Below are 21,136 nucleotides of genomic sequence, written 5' to 3' on the forward strand. Positions count from 1 at the left end.
TGTCCTCAGTTTCTCTCCAGCCACCCCCACCCCAGCCTAAGGAATAGACATTTTTATTCTTCCTACACCCCCACCCCATCTTCTTTTGGATATTATGGTTTGCAATACAGATTCTGAGAGATTATCATGCTTATTCCTTTACTTTTAGCACACAGTTCTTATCAAGAGTGATCATTTCCAACTACCCTAGTCCTAATGGTCCCTTTTCTATCCCAACTACCTTCTCCCCCAGCACTTGAGGGAGGCTTCCAACTGTGGACCAATCCTCCTGGTCCACATTTCTATTGTCCTTATTTCTATTGTCCTTGGGTATTAGTTTCATGTTTGTTTTTTTATATCTCACAAATGAGTGCAATAAATTTATGTCAGTCTTTCTCCTTCTGACTTATTTCACTCAACATGATACTATCCATGTTTGTCCATTTATAAACTGAATGAAGGATTTCATCACTTCATTTTTTTTACCAGCTGCATAGTAGTCCATCGTATATATGTAAAGTTGTATCATACTTTCTTTAACCTGACAGTTACATATAAAAGAGCAAAGAGATAAGGGGTTGATGAGAAATATAATAAGAAAAATAATAAAGCACTTGAATAAAGCAATAGAAAATAAAATGCCTGAACAAAGTGAATGTGGTTTGCAGTTAAATGTCAAGAACATATTTGGAGGTTCTGAGTATGAAACAGAATTATAAAAGTTTAGAATACTTTTATTCCATCGTTTGTGTCATTAGGAGTAGAATTTGATAGGGTTATAGGAATAGTGTAGAATATCCCTTTTCCATGAAGTTAAAGCATGGACAGAAATCCCAGCATGAATATGTCCCAAGTAATAACAGGATAAGAATTAAGAAGAGTGTTCTAAGGCTATCTCTGTTCTTAATTATTGTTACAATATCAATTATGAAAATAAATCTATATTTATTAATATTCAAATTATTACAAATGGAACAAAGGAAAACCATGATATTTATTTGTAAATTGTTTATTATTTCCAAGTCCTAGCACCATATTTGTCATGTTTTGGCACAGTATTTCCAATGCATTTAAACATTTAAAGAAGTCACACTGATGATGTAAGGAATATTTTGTTAGAGCATTACAACTATTTCAGAACTCTGCAGATACCTACTAAAATTTATGTAAAACCTGCCTTAAAATTAATGTAATTATGAGGGTAAACTGTTGGAGTAGAATACACAATACTTGAAATAATTATTAAAGTCCAGAAGTCTTATAATGTCCCATACATTCACTATGTTCGGAAATTATGGTGCCTCATCCTTGGATTATGTAATTCTGCCATGCAGGTTCTTTCAAGATAAAACAATCATGAAATAAAGGAGAAGGATTATAGGTATCATAACTTTCCCTATTATTCTTATAATTTTTAAGAAACCTGTTTAAAAAAACCGCTTATTTATTATAACAGGTATATTTTTTATCTCATTTCGTGGCTCTGTCACATAAAAATTATTGTAATATAATCTTAGAGTATATTAATTTCAACAAATAACAAATGTAAAGATGCAAAGGATAAATGCAGATAGAAAACCAAATACATATAATAAAGCCAGATTGAGAAAGGCCATTATTAAGCATAACTATATATTCCATCCTATAATCTCATAAATCAAAGCTTTTAATTGTCTAGATTCGTATGTGACTGTATTCTTTCCAATATGCATTCTTTCTTCTTCCAGAGGTTGTTCAATAATGGCAGGTATGCTTCTGCCAAAAAATTCACAATGTTCCAGAAACTGAATACATTCTTGAACAACACTGTCACGAAGCACTATCATGTGTTTTGACATGTTTTCTAGTAAGGACAGGAAGCATCTCTTGGCATAATACCAGGTATCAGTTCCAAGTTTTTTGTTATAAGGTTCTAAGCTCTTGATAACCCGAGAAATACCAAAGTCATAATTCCCTTTGGAACAATAAAGTGTCCCTATCACCAGATTCACAATGCAAAGATGGTAGATTTTTTTATCGGGATCGTCGTAGGAGAGCTGCTCTTCCTCCTTTTCGATCTTTCTCATCAGCTCCTCGGCTTCTTCATTTTGACTTGTCATGATATAAGAAACACAGAGGTTAGCCAACACAATAGCACTGACATTCAGAATGTTGTCGTAATGCTTCTTGACTATGGGCTCATAAAACCCAATGGCTTCTTTGTATTTGTTCTCCTGCATGAACAGAACATGAGCCACGTTCAGTTTCCACACATCGTGGTCATTACAGAATTCCACGGATTTGCGGAAGATCTTCTCCACCATCGAGTAGTTTTCCAGGTTCCAGTAGATTTTGGCTTGGGCCATCAACACGGGGATATACTTCTCAAGTGTGTCATCATATTCATTTACTGCTTTCTTGACAGCTTCATCATCTCTATTGTGTCTTGCTTCCTGTACTTGTTTAGTAAGTCTCCGGAGCTGTTCAGTCAGCATCCCTGCCAGCCCATCAAGCTTAATAAAGGCCTCTTCAGGAGCTGTCTGGCAAGTGATCATGGCATCCAAGAAGTTGTAGAGATAGGGTGTGAGGAACTTATAAGTCAAATGGGCATTTTCTGCCAGGACATCTGCGGCTAGGTCAAAATACTCATACTTGCAGTAGAGCAGCAGCAGGTTGCCGAAGGTCTCTGGGGGGAAGGGGTTCTGCTGGAGCAGGAACTGTAGTTTTTCGAAGCCTTCTGTAGGCCTGGAGTCCATGTTCATGAGCGCCTGGTTGTGCAGGGTCACAGGATCCAGCTCTTCCTCAGCCCGTGGTGGCATGTCAGTGAGGGTTTCCTGGGCCACTTCAAAGTTTCTCAGCTGATATTCGATGGCTGCTTTGAGGTTGAAGGCTTCCACCAGAGCTGTCTGGTGGAGGACCAAGGTGTTGCCCACACTGCGAACGTCAATGCCCTCTGTGGTCATGCCCACACCCAGCTCTGGGTGCTGGCAGATGCCATGTTCAATAATATCTGCGATGTGCTTCAAGGCTGACGCATACTGCCTATTGCTATAATAGGCCAAAGCCAGGTTGTAGGAGAGGTCAGGCTGATAGCCTGAGGTCTGCAGGGCAGCAGCGAACTTGGAACTCGCGGCCTCATACTGGCCCTCCTTGTAGAGCAAACAGCCCAGGTTGACCTGGCCATCGGCATCATTCTCCCCAGCACTCTCCTCGCCCCCTTCGCCGCTCAGCACCTGCTCCACCAGGCTCCTGGCCCCTGGCAGGTCACCCTCGCTGTACTTGATGGCAGCTTGGAGACGCAGCACCTGGCTGTGGTAGGCAGGGTTGTCCAGGAGCAGGAAGGCGACCCGCGTGGCCTCGGGGTACAGGCAGGCCTTGTAGAGTGCCTGGGCCTGGTACAGGCGGTACTGCTCCAGCTCTGGGTGCAGGTGGCTCAGCTGCTCATAGCACTCTGCTGCCAGCGCGAACTCCTGCAGGCGGTAGTAGCAGTAGCCCAGCAGCGAGAGGCCGGCGCGGCTGCGGGGGGTGCGCTGGAGCTCCCCGCTCAGCAGCTGCACCGCCTCGGCGTGCCGGGAGTCGCGGATGAGCCGGTACACGACCGCTGTGAACTCGCCATCGGGGACCTGCGCGCCGCCAGGCCCTGCCATGGCCGCCTGCAGGAGGCGCGTCCCGGTTGCCATGGCAATGAGCCCACAGTCTCCCCACCCCCAACTCAGCCACCTAAAAAAATGAAGACGTGTTGGCCTGGAAACAAACTTTGAAGCGTTAAGGAATAAAAATATATCTCCAGTCTGAATAATAAAGGAATCAGTGAGTTATTTCATTACTGATTCAATTCTCAAACAAACCTGGCAGCTGGGGTAGGAGGTCTGGCGAGAGGCCAAACGCTTCTGGGAATTAAGAGACAGACACTTTATTTCCCGGCATGCCCCTGTCCAATAGCGACACCGGCAGGAATGTGGCCGCGTTGCATGCTGGGAGGCGTAGTTTCTGCCTGACCACCTCGCTGTCCTCTGAGATGAGCTTTCAGGGGTCTTGTTACTTTGAGGGCTGCTCACTGCTAGTGGTGTTGCTTTGGTCCCTGGGAGGAAGTCGAGGTCCACATAGCGTTTCGAACCTTATTGGATGCGGAAAGCATGCAAGTGGAGTTTTGCTTTCTAGTCCTTTTTTTCTTTCTTTAAATGGGAAAGTAGATGTCTCCTTGGAATCCCCTTGGAATTAATTAGTTAATTAACCAAATAAGTTTGGTGTGACTTTGAGGGCAGCGTTTTATTTTGGGGGCTTGGGGCCAGACCCAGCGATAGTCATGGTCGATTTACTCCTTGCTCTCTGCTCATGGATCATTCCTGGAATGCCTTGGGGAACAAAGGCAGTGTTAGGATTTGAGTGTAGGTCAGCTGCATACAAGGCAAGCACCCTGCCAGTGTACTATTGCCACATCCCTGAGGATAACTTTTAAAAGAACTAAATATGTTGGAACCAGGAGTTCTTCTATTTGTCATTTTCAAAGGGGTTCAATTTACATGTGTCTTTCACTCCTGCCCTTCCCTCCATTTTCATAAAAAAACTTATTACTGAATAGATATTGATTTCTAAACCAGCTCCACCTCTGATCTCAAATAAGAAAAATCTTTCTTTCATCTCCATCTATCTTCATCTGTGTTGTTCTGGCTAGTATCTGAGATAAAAGGTGATCAAGTTAACAGTATGTGTTTGCTGTTAAGACTTCAAGGCACGTGCTTTATCTGCTTTCTGTACACTATTGCTGCCCATGCATATTTTTCCCTATGTAAATTTCAGAGCCAGCATCTATCACATGAAAGTCTACTATCAGTTTCAGCTGCATATATGTTTATAATTATTACATATATTGTATATTTTTCTTCACATATTATCACATACACTTTTCTAATCATAGTTCCCTTTATTATGTATAATATACAGGGATCTTTAAACAATTTAAACATCACCAGGGTCAGAGAGATAATATACAGACCTCTGACACTATGTATGGTTCCCTGAGCACTGCTGGGTATGATCCTGAAAGAAAATTAACCGTAACCCACAAATCTAGGTTGGATATGTCCATGCCATGATGTTGCACAGCCAGTTACAGTGGAAAATACTGACTGATTCATCATGTCTCTTAAGAAAGAGTTTGTAAGCCTTTAGTATTTGGTGCTATTTCATGGCAGAATATTAGTGTGTTTTCCTTTGTTGAAGCAATAACTAGTACATGTAATCATTATGCAGTAGCAAAATTAGGAGTGGTGTCACTCCAAATCACCTGGTCTAGCTAAGAGGAGTGTTCTGCAAGCTTATCATCGCTCATGTACAGCAACTGACTTTATGAACTCATTCAGTCTTTTGCTGAGAAACTGGCAGAGCCGGGTCTTTCTGGGCAGGCCCAGACAAGAAGCTTCTGCATAAATACCAAGAAAGGGATATATAGCACCTGTTTATTACGGTTTAACTGAGACTCTGGGCCACCCAAGGTCCCTGAGAAGGCAGATTATGAAACCTGTTATGCCCCTAATCCAAGACGTCTTTCAACCCTATCTGGGTGAACCCTTTTAGGTTCTTAAACCCAGGCAGGTACAAGAAGATAGAGATGTTGGACAGTGCTGCTCAACAATGAGAGGATGAGTAGGAGGACCTTTATGGGTGTCTGACTACATTTGTCCCTTGCAAACTCAGGCTCTACTTAGTTGCAGAATTCTCTTAAAATCCTTCTGTAGGAGCTGTTACTTCGCACAAGTTGCTATTTAATCAAGGTAAAATGAGAGCACATGGAAGCAGCCTTTTATATATTTAGTTTATTTATGGACTGGAGTGATAACACAGCGGGTAGGGCGTTTACCTTGCACACGGCTGACCCGGGTTCGAATCCTCTGTCCCTCTCAGAGAGCCCAGCAAGCTACCGAGAGTATCCCGCCCGCATGGCAGAGCCTGGCAAGCTCCCCATGGCGTTTCAATATGCCAAAAACAGTAACAACAAGTCTCACAATGGAGATGTTACTGGTGCCCGCTCGAGCAAATCGATGAATAGCGGGACAACAGTGCTACAGTGCTACAGTCTATTTATTAGAATTGCATTTGCATCATGCAAATATTCACCTTTAAATGACTTCTTGGAAATGCATGAAAACTGAAGGACTCTGTTATTACTACCCCTCTGACCCACATTTTCTGGAGAGCCAGACATCAGCTGAGGTGCCCTGTTTGGCGCTAGTGCCTATCTGTGCGGTGGCAGCTGATGGCAGGATTGAAACCTTTCTGCGTCTTCCTCCTTAGTGCATGAACTGCTGCTCCCGAGAGATGGCTGGGAAAAAGCAGGACACTCAGCTCAGACAGATGGAGGGCAGGGTCATTTGCAAAATGGAGCAAGTGCCAGTCGCACTGTGAAATTGGCACCACCGGCCCTGCTGCTGTGATAGACTGGCTTACACTTAGTCTGTAATCAGTAATTGGGGGATATATTAGGGTTCGGGGAGTAGAAGGGCAGTGGGAAGAAGTTCCTTTAATTAATGATGGAAATTCTTTCTGGAAAGCAATATATGAGATAGATTATTATAAAATGTCATAAAGGATTTTGCATGCAACAGAAACTTCAAAGGTTGAAGCCTATATAAAGTAAGTGTATGGTGCTTCTAGCAGTAAGAAAGCATTTTATGTTTGCAATAAAAATTTAGTGCTTTACTGAAAAGAATTAAACTGAGAAAATGGTATTGATTTCAGGGTAGATATTGCTGTGTAAGGGCAGGTATGTTTACTAAGCAGAAGCACTCCATTCAGAGAGAAGCTGAAAGCTAGGAGTTAGGTATTTATTATGTTATTTGTCTGTGTGGCAAAATATAAGATGATCTAATTCAATATTATATCTTAGGAATGATCAATTTATCATTCCCTTTTAAAACTAAAAGGTAAGAGGTAAATTTTTATGTTTTTTTTCTATACATGTGATCTCTTTCTATTGGTAAGTATTGGTGATTTATGAGCATCCTATAACCACAACTGTGGTTAAACACCTTACGTGACAGAAGAAGAGATGCAAACCATTTCCCAGCTGCTATGTCTATTTTGCCTTTCATCTGAGTAATTTTAACTTTTTTTCAGGATGATCAATTTCTTTAAATGACATTGCTCCTTCTCTTCCTCACTCCTAGATCCCAGTAAAAATCAGGGAAGAAAAGAATAGATTTGTGCCAAATTGATAATGCCAAGTTGATTGGCATTTAGAAGCATTGGTTCCATCTTTTGAAACTTGGAAAGATTGTATACCAAATCAACACTTGGGAACATTTTTGCTCAGATGTTATAACACTTAATCTCATTATGAACTCACCTTTTGCTGATTTTTCCAGTTTTATTAGATTTTAATTAGATTTCCTCTAGAATATACCTTTTTTTAAAAAAATCAAGTAACATGTTTTAATGCTTACAGTGACCTTATTTAAATCAACATCTCATGAAAGTTAGCACTATGGTTTATTATCAGAATAGTCTCAACTGTGGTTACTATCATTTAAGGAAATCAACCAACCATCCTAACAAAGAGCTATCTATGCCCTGTGTGTAGCAGTGCTTTCTGTACCAGGACCAGTTCCTGCAATTGCCTAACTTCCCTCATTAATCTTCACAGCCCTTCTGTGAATGAGGTGATTCTTACTGTTGGCCTCACTTGAAAAGCATGGAGTGCAAAGCACAAAAAGAAACAGTAGTTGGTGCAGTCAGTACTGGAGGGCTGGTGATTGCTTAAATTGACCAGTAGGGGCCATGCCACACCTCTTCCTTCAGCCCCTGTGGGCACCTCCTCTCCAGTCATTAGAATTGGCTTCGGATCATTTGCTGCAGTTTGTTCTAATAGAACAGGCACAATGGTGTAAGGACTTTAAAGTTTAAGCACCGAAGCCATTGTGTGATTGTATGGTGTTGGTGTCACTGGCGGCCCTGCATTGATGCAATCCCCTGGTGTAATTACCCATGCAAATTTGAGCAATCTGTAATGGATGCAGGAACTGGCATTGGCTGCAGACTTTTTCTCCTCCAGAAAACTCCAGCAATTGGAGGAACCTTTTGTCATCTCTAAAGTGGATAACAGAGCTATTCTTGTGTCCCTCTCACACAGGCACACATTACAGAGCAACACAAGGTTAATGGGCTAAATTGACAGTCAAAATTTAAATTGTCTGCGCTTGGAGGCATGCTCGCTCTAAAATCATCCTTCTCACGGGAAAGATTATTACAGAGCTTTGGTTCAACTTGGAGCATTTTATTAAAAAACAAATATATTTAGATCTGTAAAGCAAACTGGTTCAAATTCATGAATTAGTTGCTTGTGAAATGGACATAAGTTGATAACATCATCTTCTTAGAATGAAATATTAGCTTGGGAAATCTATACAATGGGAGGGTATAAATTTAACAACATTTCAGTTGAAGACCCATCTCTCTTTCATGTAAAACAATGAGTATGATGCAAATCAGTAGAGGATCCCCTTTAGTTTACTATATAATAAAATAAAATAGTGAGAGTAATGTTTATCCAAGGGAATGGGACTCAACAAAATCTAGTCTTCTATTTTCACACGAGGCTATTCATTTCAAAAAATTCATCTAAATATAATTTCACCCAATTTTTCAACCAAGAAGACAGAGATTCTCTCACACACATATGCACAGAAAATGAACCAATGAGAAATGATGGCCTCAACTAACATTTTATACAGCAAATATTTCAGTTACTTAAAAAAAATGTCTGTATCAGTGTATACTTTCAACTACATCGGCATAGATATGCTACATAGATAACAGCTTGCCTTTAAAAGTGTGAAGACATATGTATATAAAATATACAAGACTATTCCAAATGAAATTTGAAATGATGTATACCTCCAAATGCTAGTGCCTATGAAAAAGCAGAAATACATGTGAAAATTGCTACATCCAAGATCTTATCATGAAATTCTTCAGACACAAGTACTTTTATTTCTGCCATCTATGTATTTTGTTCTATTATTGCTCTCATGAAACTTACAAAATTTTGGCTTTCTTGTAGTCAGTCTCAACCTGTAAATTTCCAGACTCATGTGAGTACTGGGAGTTTTGATTTCAAATGGCAGAACTGTCTCAAAGGCTCCTATTCTGAAGTAGATAATGAAACTTCACTACACCGGCATTGCCAGAGTGCTAAGGATCTCAAGTTAGGTTTGGTTCTGGTTGTTTTAATAACTCTTCTTCGGGTTTGAATTTTCAATGAAATTCTCCCTCAGTATGTTTATATTTCTGTCTGGCTTGAAGGAAATTGCTTCACACTCTTATCGGGGCACTGTATTTCATCTTTTGGTAATTCATCAAGAGTCAGCAGGAAAAATGGATTTTAAAATAATTGTATGGCAAAGTAAATTGAGCACACTCTGCTTAATGACCTAAGGTAAGTGGATAAAGTATGATAAATTATGATATGTATAAAAAAGTGACTGGATTCCTGTTGCGTTAATATTAGGCAATATTCTTACACTGGCAAAAATTTAAAGATGATTTCTTATCCAACATGTATGCAACTATAAAATACCTTGAAATGGTTAGATAGCTTAGATTTTTAGAAAGAGAAAGTACACATTCAATTAAAGTTCTTTTGGCTCACCTTACAAAATGACATATATTACACTGACTCTCATTTATATGTTGTATATTATATAAGATGGCTTAAAAGTATCCTCTATTAAATTAGTGGGTATTTTAAAATTCAAAAATATATTGAAAAATTATAATGATGGCCACATCTTTCATTCATGACCACTAAAGGCAAGCACAGTCATATTTCTGGAAGTTTTCATTTTAATCCCATGTATATAACTTTTTTTGGTTTGTTTTTCTGGCCACATCCAGTGGTGTTCAGGACTTAATCCTGCTCTGTGCTCAGGGGTTGCTCCTAGGGGACTTGGGGGACAATATGGGGTGCTGAGAATCAAACTCAGTCATCCATGTGCAAGTTGAGCTTCCCACCTGTTATACTATCTCTCCAGACCAGCCTTTATTTTTATCCTTAGTGAGATGATAACCCCTTGAGACTTCTATTCTACTTGACTGTTACTTGGAAAAATAATTTTTTTTTAACCTAAACTCAGCTTGGTCTTTTGGTATGGAAAAAACAGAGACTAAAAGCCATTGTTTTTTTTTTTTTTTGCTTTTTGGGTCACACCCAGCGATGCACAGGGGTTACTCCTGGCTCTTCACTCAGGAATTACCCCTGGCGGTGCTCAGGGGACCATATGGGATGCTGGGAATCGAACCCGGGTCGGCTGCGTGCAAGGCAAACGCCCTACCCGCTGTACTATCGCTCCAGCCCCCTAAAAGCCATTGTTTTAATAAAATAAATAAAAGCCAGTGCATTCACTTAAAAGATGGAAATGCTGAAGCCTGGAGGATTCCAAAACAATCAGCCTGGTGCAGGGGCAAACCAGGACATGTCCCAGTCCACTGCATACCATGTGCCCTGGTCATTTTGCCAAGCAGTTACTACTGTTTCTGATTTCCACTTACCTTCTGCATATATTATCTATGTGCTGACCTAGGAGAATAAGTGAAAGATCTGAAAGCACCTCACAGAGAAAGGAAAAGATGTCAGCTGTTAATGTCAAGAGACCCAGGGTGGCAGGCATAATGTGGTCAAGTTGGAGGTTTTAGAAGTGGACTCATATTTTTAGTGTCTTTCTCCAACCAAGTAAAATAATGGTCATAGTGAGGATAAGAAAAAATTATCTTTAGAAGAGCAGAATATAAGGATAAGTCTCTTGGGAAATTCTGCCTAATCTATAAAAGGGATTAAAAACACAACAAACTCCCAAGTGCTCAGACTCTCACTCCGGGCAGGAGTGGTCAGCGAAGCTTTCTGTGTCTTTTCTCTGTCTTTTCCTTTGCTTCATGGTCGCTGAAGAACAGACTCATGGCATTAGTCAGCAGTTTCTGAATTTTGAAAGATACCTCCAGACAGGAGAAATAGATGGAGGCAATTACAAACAGCTACTTGATTGATGGTTGACATTGTCAGAGCTCCACTGTATGGCAGATTGCAATGGTGTTGAACTCCCCTTGCTACCAGTGGATGTTGCTATTGGCAACTGTGCAGTGAAGCCAATAAAAAGGCAAGAAAATGAGAGGAACTCAACCTTAGTGGAAGCCGTAGGGTTTGTGCTATAAATTATGTTCCCTTTAGCAATATGCAGCATCCACATTCAGGGTACTACAGTGCTTATGGCTGCCTGCAGTCTCCATCAGACCCTGGGTCTAGCTCTGTCATAAAACACAGGCTTTAAAATTTCATTCTAGATAGATTGGCATCCGTCTGTCTGGGCTATTTCTTTATTGTTGGGGAGGATAAGGTTCATCTCAGCTTCAAAATGGGATTTTCAATTCCCATTTGTGATATAAACATGATGTGGCACAATAACCAGAAATACTGGTCGTGCTTTTGAGACATAAGACCAGGGTCTGTCTCTAAGTCCACCTACCCTTTGCTCTTCACCTGAAGGAGGGGAGACAGCCAGCTGAAGCCATTTTCCTTTATAGCGAAGTGATTCAGAAAATGGGATTAATAAAATCTATAAATCTGAACAGCCTCCTCTTACCCGCTCTGCAGAGGCAATTTTTCCCTGTGTTCATTTCTTCCTCCATTCTCTTCAGTCTTCTCCACAGAGACATTGTTTCTCAGAGCTCCCTCTAGCTTTTTTCCTCTTGTCAAACCACTCCCTACCCACTGATCTCTTTTATAAGCAATTGATGACAGGATTCCATATTTTCTTTTATTCAGAAATACCACTTAAAAAAACCCAAACAGTTTCACTTTCCTTTGGAAGCTTTCTTACCAACTGCCTTTGTTGGTACCTTTCCTCTATTCCTTGACAGGTAGGGTTTTTTTTCCTTCCCTACAGATACCTACGCCTTCCTCAATTTTGTTTGGTACCTTAATGGACCCATTTCTTAATCATTTCCTTAGTGTTTCCTATATACCAGATAAACAATGTGTTTTGTCCATTGTGGCTTCTGTATCTTTAATAGTTAAACAGTAAAAGCTAACAATGAATTAGCTTTTGGGACAACATTGGGACAACAAGAATAAAATTGATTTGTATATTTTAGTTTTTCAGAGCTGGTATGACATCAAGGTCCATACAGTTCAAGGACTTTGTAATTCTCCGTGCTCCTTTATGTGTATAATACATGAGATGAGGAGATGAGGATTTGCAGGGGTTTTTCATTCTTTCAACCTGGCCTTCTAACAGAAGACTTTGCCTTTTATTTTATTTTGCTTTTTAAAATTTTTTGTAGCATTCAAGACTAACTCCTGGCTATGTTCTCAGAGCTCACTCCTGGTGGTGCTTGGGGAGCCATACGGGGTGCATAGTATTGAACCCAGTATTGATGGTTGTGTGCATGGCATGACCCTACCGGCTGTACAATCTCTGACCCAACTTGTCTCTTTAGATATTTACTCTGTAGAGGATTCCTCATGAGATTTATTTGAACAAAGAGATATAAAATTGAAACAGGTTTGAAAATAATTTCCTGGATAATCTCCTTTGCCACATGAGGAAACAGACTGGGAGAAGTTAGGTGACTTGTCCAAAGTCTTTCGGGTATGGCACCTGAGCCAGGAGTATCAGCCTAATTTCTAGACCACTATTCTTTAGATAAGGGGCATCATGCCTTCAACCTCATGTAAAACATAGAGCACTGCCACTGTATATATTGAATATAATTTTACTGTTAATCTATCACAAACCAGACACTTCCATTCATCTCATCTTTCAGGAAAAAAGAAAAAAATAATTGGAAAACCTCTGAATGACTTTTAGTTGAGGTTGCTCCCTTTTCTTAGATTTTAGTCCAAAGCTTATGAGGAGAACACAAAGTTCATTCTCCAGGACTCTGATGTATCTTATAAAGGGTCTTTTTGGTGGAAACAGTTTCTAAATGTTTAGGTGTAATTCGTGATAAATATAGCTATAGATTTCCTTTCATCCCTACTTAATTAAAGTCCGTTAATCCACTCCTTCTGGAAAAAAGTCTTGATCTGCAATGAAAGTTGAATTAAAAACTGGGAAAAGAGAATCACAACTTTAATGCAGTGCTATGAATCCTACATAAAAACCAAACAGACAAAGATATTTGCTGCATTCCTACTATGGAGTTTCTAAAATGGAAAACAGAGTGGCTGGTATTTGGAACACAGTTGATCTTTTCAAAAGGCTCTGATCCATTATTAAGAAGCCTTAGGATGGAAAAACAAGATACATCTAGAGAATACAAATTGGGATTCTTAGTACAGTCTGCAGAAAGAACACGCAGGAGAGGATGCAAAAGCAGGCATTGTTTGGCTTGTAACAAATAGAAGTGCTATATACAAAGTGAAACTGCCGTTGAGGTCTTGGCTATCCTGCTGTGGTATCTTAGTCTAGCATGAGCAGGGCCCTCTCTCCTTGTCTGACTTGGTCCTCTGCCCAGGCCTGTCTCAGTGCCAGTGTGCTCACCAAGAAAAGCAGAGTCCAGGGCCATGCTCCTATCCACTTCCTCCTCCATCCTTCTCTGCTGACTTCACTTCTGAGTGAAAGCCCAGACCTGCTTCTCAGAGCATCAGGAGACATTAAATATGTCTGGGGCATAAAGAAACCAATGGAGGGTGTGGCCAAACCTAAGCCAGCGCTGAATTTGGAAATGCAGTCATTTGGTAGTGGCAGCTGAGGTGGAGGTTTGGTTTTCATCATCCTCAGGCACCAAGCCGCTCGCAGAGGAGGGGGACGTCGCAGGGGCGAGCAGTCTTTTCTGGTGCAGCTCTTCCCACTTACTTCTGTTGGCAGCCACCGAATCCAGCATAGGCTTCAGCTTCACATTGACCTTCACCAAGGCCTACATTCAAGCACAAAACACATGAAAAAGCAGAATCAGTCACTGGCAAATCTCCACCTTTCACTGGACAGCACAGTGGAAACTGGAGGAAATGAAAGTGAAGATGATTTGGGCAAATGAGAGTGATTTATAAGAAGTAAATAAGCTTTTAATTTAAAAAATAATTTATTTTATGGAATCACCATGTGGAAAGTTACAAAGTTCTCAGGCTTATGTCTCAGTTATACAATGCTCGAACACCCATCCCTTCACCAGTGCCCATATTCCACCACCAAAAACCCCAGTATACCTCCCACCTCCCCACCCCCCCACTCCTGCCTGTGTAGCTGATAAATTTCACTTAATTTTCTCTTTACCTTGATTACATTCCATATTTCAACACAAAACTCACTATTTTTGTTGAAGTTTCCCCCCCAAAAAAACAGCCTACTGACAAAGAAGCATTTGATAATTAGTTTTCAATTGCTGAGAATGAAGAGATATGACTATTATCTATTGCGGCCGTGTGGTTTAGGATTTCTGTATTTTAGTAATTAAGTCCAGGGAGATTTATGTTAGAAATTCCATCATTTCCCTTCCTGGGGCAGCATGGGTCAATGGCTTAGTTCACAGTCTAGAGACGTGGATACATGCAGTTGCTGGGACCAAAAGTAGTCTAGCTGGCCTCTGGATTGTGATCGATCAGCAGCAGAGCAGCCGCACAAAAGTGTGGCCACCCGGGTTGAATCTCGGCGGAGCGCGCGCCGGTATCGCCCCCCGGCCCGAGACTGCCCATTCGTCCTGCTGTTTCAAGTTTATAACATTTTTTTCCTTCTTCCTACGCCACCAAGTTTGTACCTGCTAAATAGTCCTCATAATATGGCAGACGCCACACTGCTTCTCCCCGAAAAGGGAAAAAAAAATGAGAAAGAAGGATCTTTCCCCTCCTCGGCCGGCGTGGGGCTATGGCTTAGTTCACAGTCTAGAGACATGGCTGCAAGCAGTTGCTGGGACCAATAGTAGTCTAGATGTCCTCCGGATCATGGTCAACCAGCAGCAGAAAAGTCAAGAAGTAAATAAGCTCCGAATGTCACTGCGTTATCTGAATAGAGTGTACGCAGGAAATGAAAAACCAAAACCAAAAATCAAACCAAACCAAAACAAAACAAATCTCAACCAAAACCCACCACATGAATTATGGTCTAGTTTTAAATCCACATGAAGCAAGATGGGAAACAACTTCCAGTTCACACATGGCTGTTACAGTGTAGGTCTCAATAGTCCACAAACTCAACTTTCTGCAGAAAGAAATCCATCACAGATGCTCTACCATAGATGACTCTGAGGGGACTTAAGAAAAGTCAGGTACCGTCTACAGTAAGAGGTGAATCTCACTGTTAAATTTAGGATCTGGGAACACCATGGCAACATGAAAAGATTCCCTTGCCAAGGGTCCACTCTTCAGTGAGGAACATGAATTCTGGTCATGATGCCTCCTGGGTGTTGCTATCATGTGCATACGGGTGATTGCTGAGGGGTATGTTCCCTTGTGGTGAGGACGCATCTTTTCATTTTTTTTGTTTTGGGGTCACACCTGGCAGTGCTCAGGGCTTACTTACTCCTGGCTCTGTGTGCTCAGAGATTAATGAGGGACTGGGGACTGAATCCTATTCAGTCACATGCAAGGCAAGCATCGTACTTGCTTACTATCTCTCCAGCCCCTAGGTGGCTAAACTATTAATGACAGTGCTCACTGGCGTTTGCACCTCCTTGGTTGTGGTGCTTTCCAATAACCCTTGGGAAGATTAATTCAGTTTCCCCCCATTCCTGTTTCACTGCTTTGTTAAAGAGCTGCCCTGCCATCTCATTAGAATTAAAACTTTAAAAAAAATTTAGTCGCTATGAAATTACAAAATGATTTATGATTTGGTTTTAGACATATAATGTTTCACCTGTGTCCACTTCTCTCCACCAATGCTCCCTGCTCCCCAATTTGCTTCCCACCCTGCTTTTATAAGAGGTGCCTTTAATATATATATATATTTGATTTATTGAATCACTGTGAGATAGAGCACTACAAAATTGTTCGTGATTGTGTTTCAGTCAAACAATGTTCCAGTACCCATCCCTCCACCAGTGTAATTTCCCAGCACCAGTGTCCCCACTTTCCCTCCTACCCCTTCAACCTACCCCCTATCCAGCCTGCCTCCATGGCAGGAATCTCTCCTCTCTCTTTCTCTTTCTCTCTCATTTTAGGCATTATGGTCTGTGTTGGACTGAAGCAATAGCATAGAGGGTAGGGTGTTTGCCTTGCACTTAGTCAACCTGGGTTCAATTCCTCCATCCCTCTCAGAAAGCCCAGCAAGCTACCAAGAATATCCCGCCCACACAGCAGAGCCTGGGAAGCTACCTGTGGTGTATCCGATATGTCAAAAACAGCAATAACAAGTCTCACAATGGAGACATTGCTGGTGCCCGCTTGAACAAATTTATGAACAATGGGATGACAGTGCTACAATGCATGGTTTTTGTTACAGATGCTGAAAGGTTATCATCTATATCCCTTAACCTGCTTTCAATACTTAGCTCCTGTCCAGAGTGATCAATTACAACTAGTATTGTCATAAGGGACCCTCTTCTATCTTAATACCCTGCATCTCCCACACCTTTGACAACCATTGACCAGTCCTCCTGGACCACTTGGATATTAATTTTATACTGTTTTTAATTAGTTAATTTGTTTTTTATATCCTACAATGAATGCAGTCATTCTATATCCATCCCTCTCTTTCTGACTCATTTCATTCAGCATGATACTCTCCAATTCTATCCATTTTCAGGCAAATTTCATGACCTCATGTTTTCCTAACAGCTGTTTGGTATTCCGTTGTGTAGATGTTCCATAGTTTCTTTAGCCATATGTCTATTCTAGGGCACTCAGGTTGTTTTCAGATTCTGGTACTGTGAATAGTGCTTTTGCACCGTGGTTGACAGTGCTGTTACTGAGAGGGTTTCATACATAACACTACCACCTTTCAGCACCATCTTCTCTTTTCAATTGAATGCTTGCCTCCACCATAGGCATTGCCCCCTCACAGTACTCCCCCTCCACCACCCTCAAAATGCCTGTTTTCTACTGAATACCAGTTCTAATGTGCTTTGTTTCCATTACCTTTGGGCATGCATTATTCCACCACTATGTTTTTTCATGAGAGAGATCATCTTGTGTCAGTCTCTTTCCCTCTGACTAACTTCACTCAGCATATTATCCAGGTCTCTCCTTGTAGCAGCAAATTTTATGACTTTATTTTTCCTTATGGATGAATAATATTCCATTGTGTATATATACCACAGTGACTTTATCCAGTCATCTATTCTTGAGTACTTGGATTGTTCTAGATTTTTGCTATTGTGTATAGTGCACCGCCAGGTCATTCATTCTCCCAACATTGTTATAGTTCAAGTGAACCAAAATTTCTCTCTTGTTATACTGTGAATTCTTTTACTGTCAATCCTCTCTGTGGATCGACATTGGGATGACCTTGACTGAGAGAGAGGTAGGGAAAATGAAATAGGAGATTGAGCTAATAATAAAAAAAACTTCACTTACTTACAAAGGCACTGTTAGGCCTCCAAAGGGTAAGAACAAAGAAATACCTGGCTTGCAGAGTAGCTGCACATAAATTATTATTTATTATTATTATTATTTTCTTAGTGAATCACCGTGAGACAAAGTTACAGACTTACAGGTTTTCATGCTTACGTTTCAGTCATACAATGATCGAGTGCCCATCCCTCCACCAGTGTCCATTTTCCATCACCAATGGTTCTAGCATCCCTCCCACCACCCACACCCTGTCCCCTTCACCCCCCCCCCGCCTCTGTGGCAGGGCATTCCTATTTGCTCGCTCTCTCTTTTTGGGTGTTGTGGTTTGCTACAGAGGTATTAAGTAGGCATCATGTTCTGTCTATAGTCTATTTTCAGCCATATCTCCCAACCCTAACTGCCTAGCACCCTTTGCTTGGTGATCCCTTCTCTATCAGAGCGCTGCACATAAATTAAAATGAACAATGGTCCTGAAGTACATCTGAAATACAAACACCAAATTGGGGCAGTTTGAAATGCCTTCTGGATTCCATACCCATGGTCCTGAAACCTTCCACGGATTTTGGGGGTTTTTGCTCTAGGAGGAAGCCTTTCTTTCTCCATTAGTAGACATATATCTGCCAGGAAATCTCTAGTGTGAGCTGCTGCCCGTGAGTATGGCAGTCACCAAAGCCTTGTCTTTGTACTTCATATCCTCCCACTTTTTACTGTCAATTGAAATGTGTGATTTTATTGCTCTACTGTGTCCCCAATCAGTCATATTGTTATTACATATGATTGGTTTGAATCCTCAGGAAAACCCCTTTACTCAGGCATGAATTAGCACTTTTGAGATCTGATCCTTATATTACAGACATGGAGTTTCAATTCCTCACCGCCTCTCACCCCACATGAAACAATGAATATAAAGCAAGGATCATGATGGTTTGGTCATATAGGCTTATGGAGGGCAGGAGCGAAAGTACATTGGATAGAGTGCTTACCCTGTACACAGCTGACCTGGGTTGGATCCTCGGTATCCCCTTAACCTCCCTTACTCCCCAAGCCCGTCAGGAATGAGCCCCGAGTGCAGAGCCTGGAGTAACTTTTGAGCCGTGCTGGGTGTGGCCTCCCAAACCAAATTACATATTAGCTCATGGAGAGTAATGCTTGGGTCAGTGTCCTGTGGTCAGATTATATGCCTGGCCCCATGCAGGTGTGCCCTAGCCGTCACAAGAGATAAAAGTTCTGAACAAATAATCACCATTTCAACACACCTCCAGCAAGCCATCCACAAGCAGGAGCTGTAAGCTGGCAGTGTCAGTAGCAAAGTTTTCCAACAAGATCAGCAGCCCATATATTGAGGATGCTTCCCTGAGCATAAGGGCAAACTACCTGTTATTAAGACCTGATTTATCCCCTCCAATAACTCTTCACCCCAGGGGTTAGAGGAATATGAGTAAAATGTAACAAGCTGTACGTTGAGAAATGGGGAATCCCAGAAATAATCACAGGTCCCGCTGGGTGGTGGGTCCTCCACATGGTCTGAAGTGGTCGTCCCTCCACATCAATGCCCCTTAATCACAGCATATTCTCTAGCTCCAAAGGTAACATTTACCGCACCAAGCAACACATCTAATTTTAAATCAAGGGAATTAGTTATTCCTCTGACAATATAAACATAGGAGCAACTCAGGCAATGAGCAGAATCCATGTGTTTCCATGAGAAAAATGCAGGTGCCTGTTATCTGCTCAAATGCAGTGTTTTTATTTAGACGGCAGTATGAGGTAACAATGAATGCCACAGTTTTATTTAGTATAGTTTGGCACTGGCTCCTCTTCACTCTGATCTAGGCTTTTAATTAAACTGAGTATTATAATTCCTATGGAAATTAGTGTTTACGCTATTTTCCTGCTACAAAAGCATTTCTCTAAAACTTATTTTTTTTTAATCCCAGGAGCACAAATTGGAATTTTTTTCTCCTTGAAATGTAATTAAAAACTCATTTGATTACTATATTTCTGGCTCTGATTTACTTATTAAATTCCTGTAATCAGTTTTCTTTTATGAAGCTGCTGGGAAATGATCTCAAAAGCAACACATTTTTCTCTTCCTTGGCAGGTTCCCGAGCATTTACTAAATTACATTCATAGCACCTGCCCATGATTCGAATTATTCCACCAATTTATTCTTTAAACCATTTAAGTTTATTTGGCTTAGCTTCAAACAGATTTCTTTCCTTTATCTCATTCTTTGTTCTCCCTTATGCTTTCTTTGTGTTGAATAAAATCATTTGAGGTGGGAGCAGTGCGTGTGTGGGGGGGGTGGGTAAAACTATTTCTCAGAACTACTTCTCTCTCTTTCATATTCTTCTGAAACAGAACTGCCATACTATAATGTTGAATTCCTCTGGCTAGGTGCTGGTTCTAGGAAAAAGTAGTGAAAATCCCCATCCTGAAGAATCATTCTTACACTACAAATTTTCATAAGTGCAGGTAGCTGAGAGATGATGGAACTATTTAAATATTAGAAAAGCAAGATTATTCACAAATATTAGAAAAACAAGATTATACACAACTCCAAGGTTTCAGTGATCATATGAAGCATGTCATCAGCAAGCTACTGCTCCTGATATTTAGAAAGATATGGATATTCCTGAAATCTCACTAGCGAGTAACACCTCAAGGGTTTTGCATAGATGCTACTAAGAGCTGTAACATTTATTCCCTCTGAGGAATTCCTGTTCTGTGAGCTTCCTTTCACACAGTGTAAATACCTAGGGCAGTGTGAACTCACTTTCACCCCACTCTTTCTTCTGATTTCAGAATATTCTTTATAGTAGGTGAAATTTACACCTCTGTAACTTGGATCCAGTGGTGCTAATCTCTGGGTCACTCTTCCTGTAAACCAGCTTCTCTGCAAATGCTGATGAACCATGAACGATCCAGATGCACTTAGGGTTGACACAGACCTAAACATCAGCTTGGACTGTGCTGCTAATTCCCTTGGAGCAACAATCTGAAGTCTCACTGGGGCTCTCATGGACTCTACAGCTCTCCTTCGACCCACCACAGGCAGCGCCTTGGATACTCAACTCATTCTGAGACACAGTCTGAGTCATCCAGGTGATAGTCATCCAGGTCATTTCCTTTCCCGTTCCACTGCCAAGTTCTCCTGTGACCAGCACCTAAGTTAATTTTGTATTTTATTTGTGCATATTTGGGAAAGGATTTGAGTCACACACAGTGGTAATCAGGGGTTACTTCTGGCTCTGTGTTCATTACTGGCAGTGCTTGGAGGACCATAAGTGATGCCAAGGATTGAACTGGGTCACCCTCCCTTTAAACCAGTATCTATGCAAACAGTATAGGGCTGACGACACATGGGCATCATCATGCAAAGTGCCTTAATACTGTACCACTGTACCATCATTTTGGCCCTTATTTATGCTTTGACTAAGTAATGCATTCATGTAAGTCAATAGACACAAAGATTATGAAAGATCCAGTAAAAATATTCCTTTATATATTGCCCTATATTCTTATTTTCCTTCTTAAAGCAACCTACGTTGTCATCTACAGTACTCTTCAAGAATCATTTTATGAGTATATAAGTATATATGTACATATAAGGCTTTCATGAAGTATATATAGTTTATATACTTAATATAGTTTATACACATTATATATACATACATATGTATG

At 40.9% G+C, this 21,136-nt stretch overlaps 2 protein-coding genes across 2 annotated transcripts in view; both read right to left on the reverse strand.

The window, feature by feature from the left end:
* Nucleotides 1-1,008: 1,008 nt before the first annotated feature.
* On the reverse strand, nucleotides 1,009-3,911 carry LOC101543610 (tetratricopeptide repeat protein 30A). The gene has a single exon (XM_004601187.2). The coding sequence runs from the start codon at nucleotides 3,636-3,638 to the stop codon at nucleotides 1,608-1,610; it is 2,031 nt and encodes a 676-aa protein (XP_004601244.2). The 5' UTR covers nucleotides 3,639-3,911; the 3' UTR covers nucleotides 1,009-1,607.
* Nucleotides 3,912-7,165: 3,254 nt separating this feature from the next.
* The window catches only part of PDE11A (phosphodiesterase 11A), a 447,606-nt gene continuing 433,635 nt past the window's right edge, over nucleotides 7,166-21,136 (reverse strand). Inside the window, exon 20 of the mRNA XM_004601369.2 lies at nucleotides 7,166-13,866. Within this exon, the coding sequence (XP_004601426.1) occupies nucleotides 13,681-13,866 (186 nt within the window). The 3' untranslated portion in view covers nucleotides 7,166-13,680. The remainder of the gene's footprint in view (nucleotides 13,867-21,136) is intronic.

The sequence above is a fragment of the Sorex araneus genome, chromosome X, assembly GCF_027595985.1.
Source record: "Sorex araneus isolate mSorAra2 chromosome X, mSorAra2.pri, whole genome shotgun sequence".
Lineage (NCBI taxonomy): Eukaryota > Metazoa > Chordata > Mammalia > Eulipotyphla > Soricidae > Sorex > Sorex araneus.

What these genes read in the sequence shown, in the direction of transcription:
- LOC101543610 (XM_004601187.2), bottom strand. Translation starts at nt 3,638, where the DNA reads ATGGCAACCGGGACGCGCCTCCTGCAGGCGGCCATGGCAGGGCCTGGC.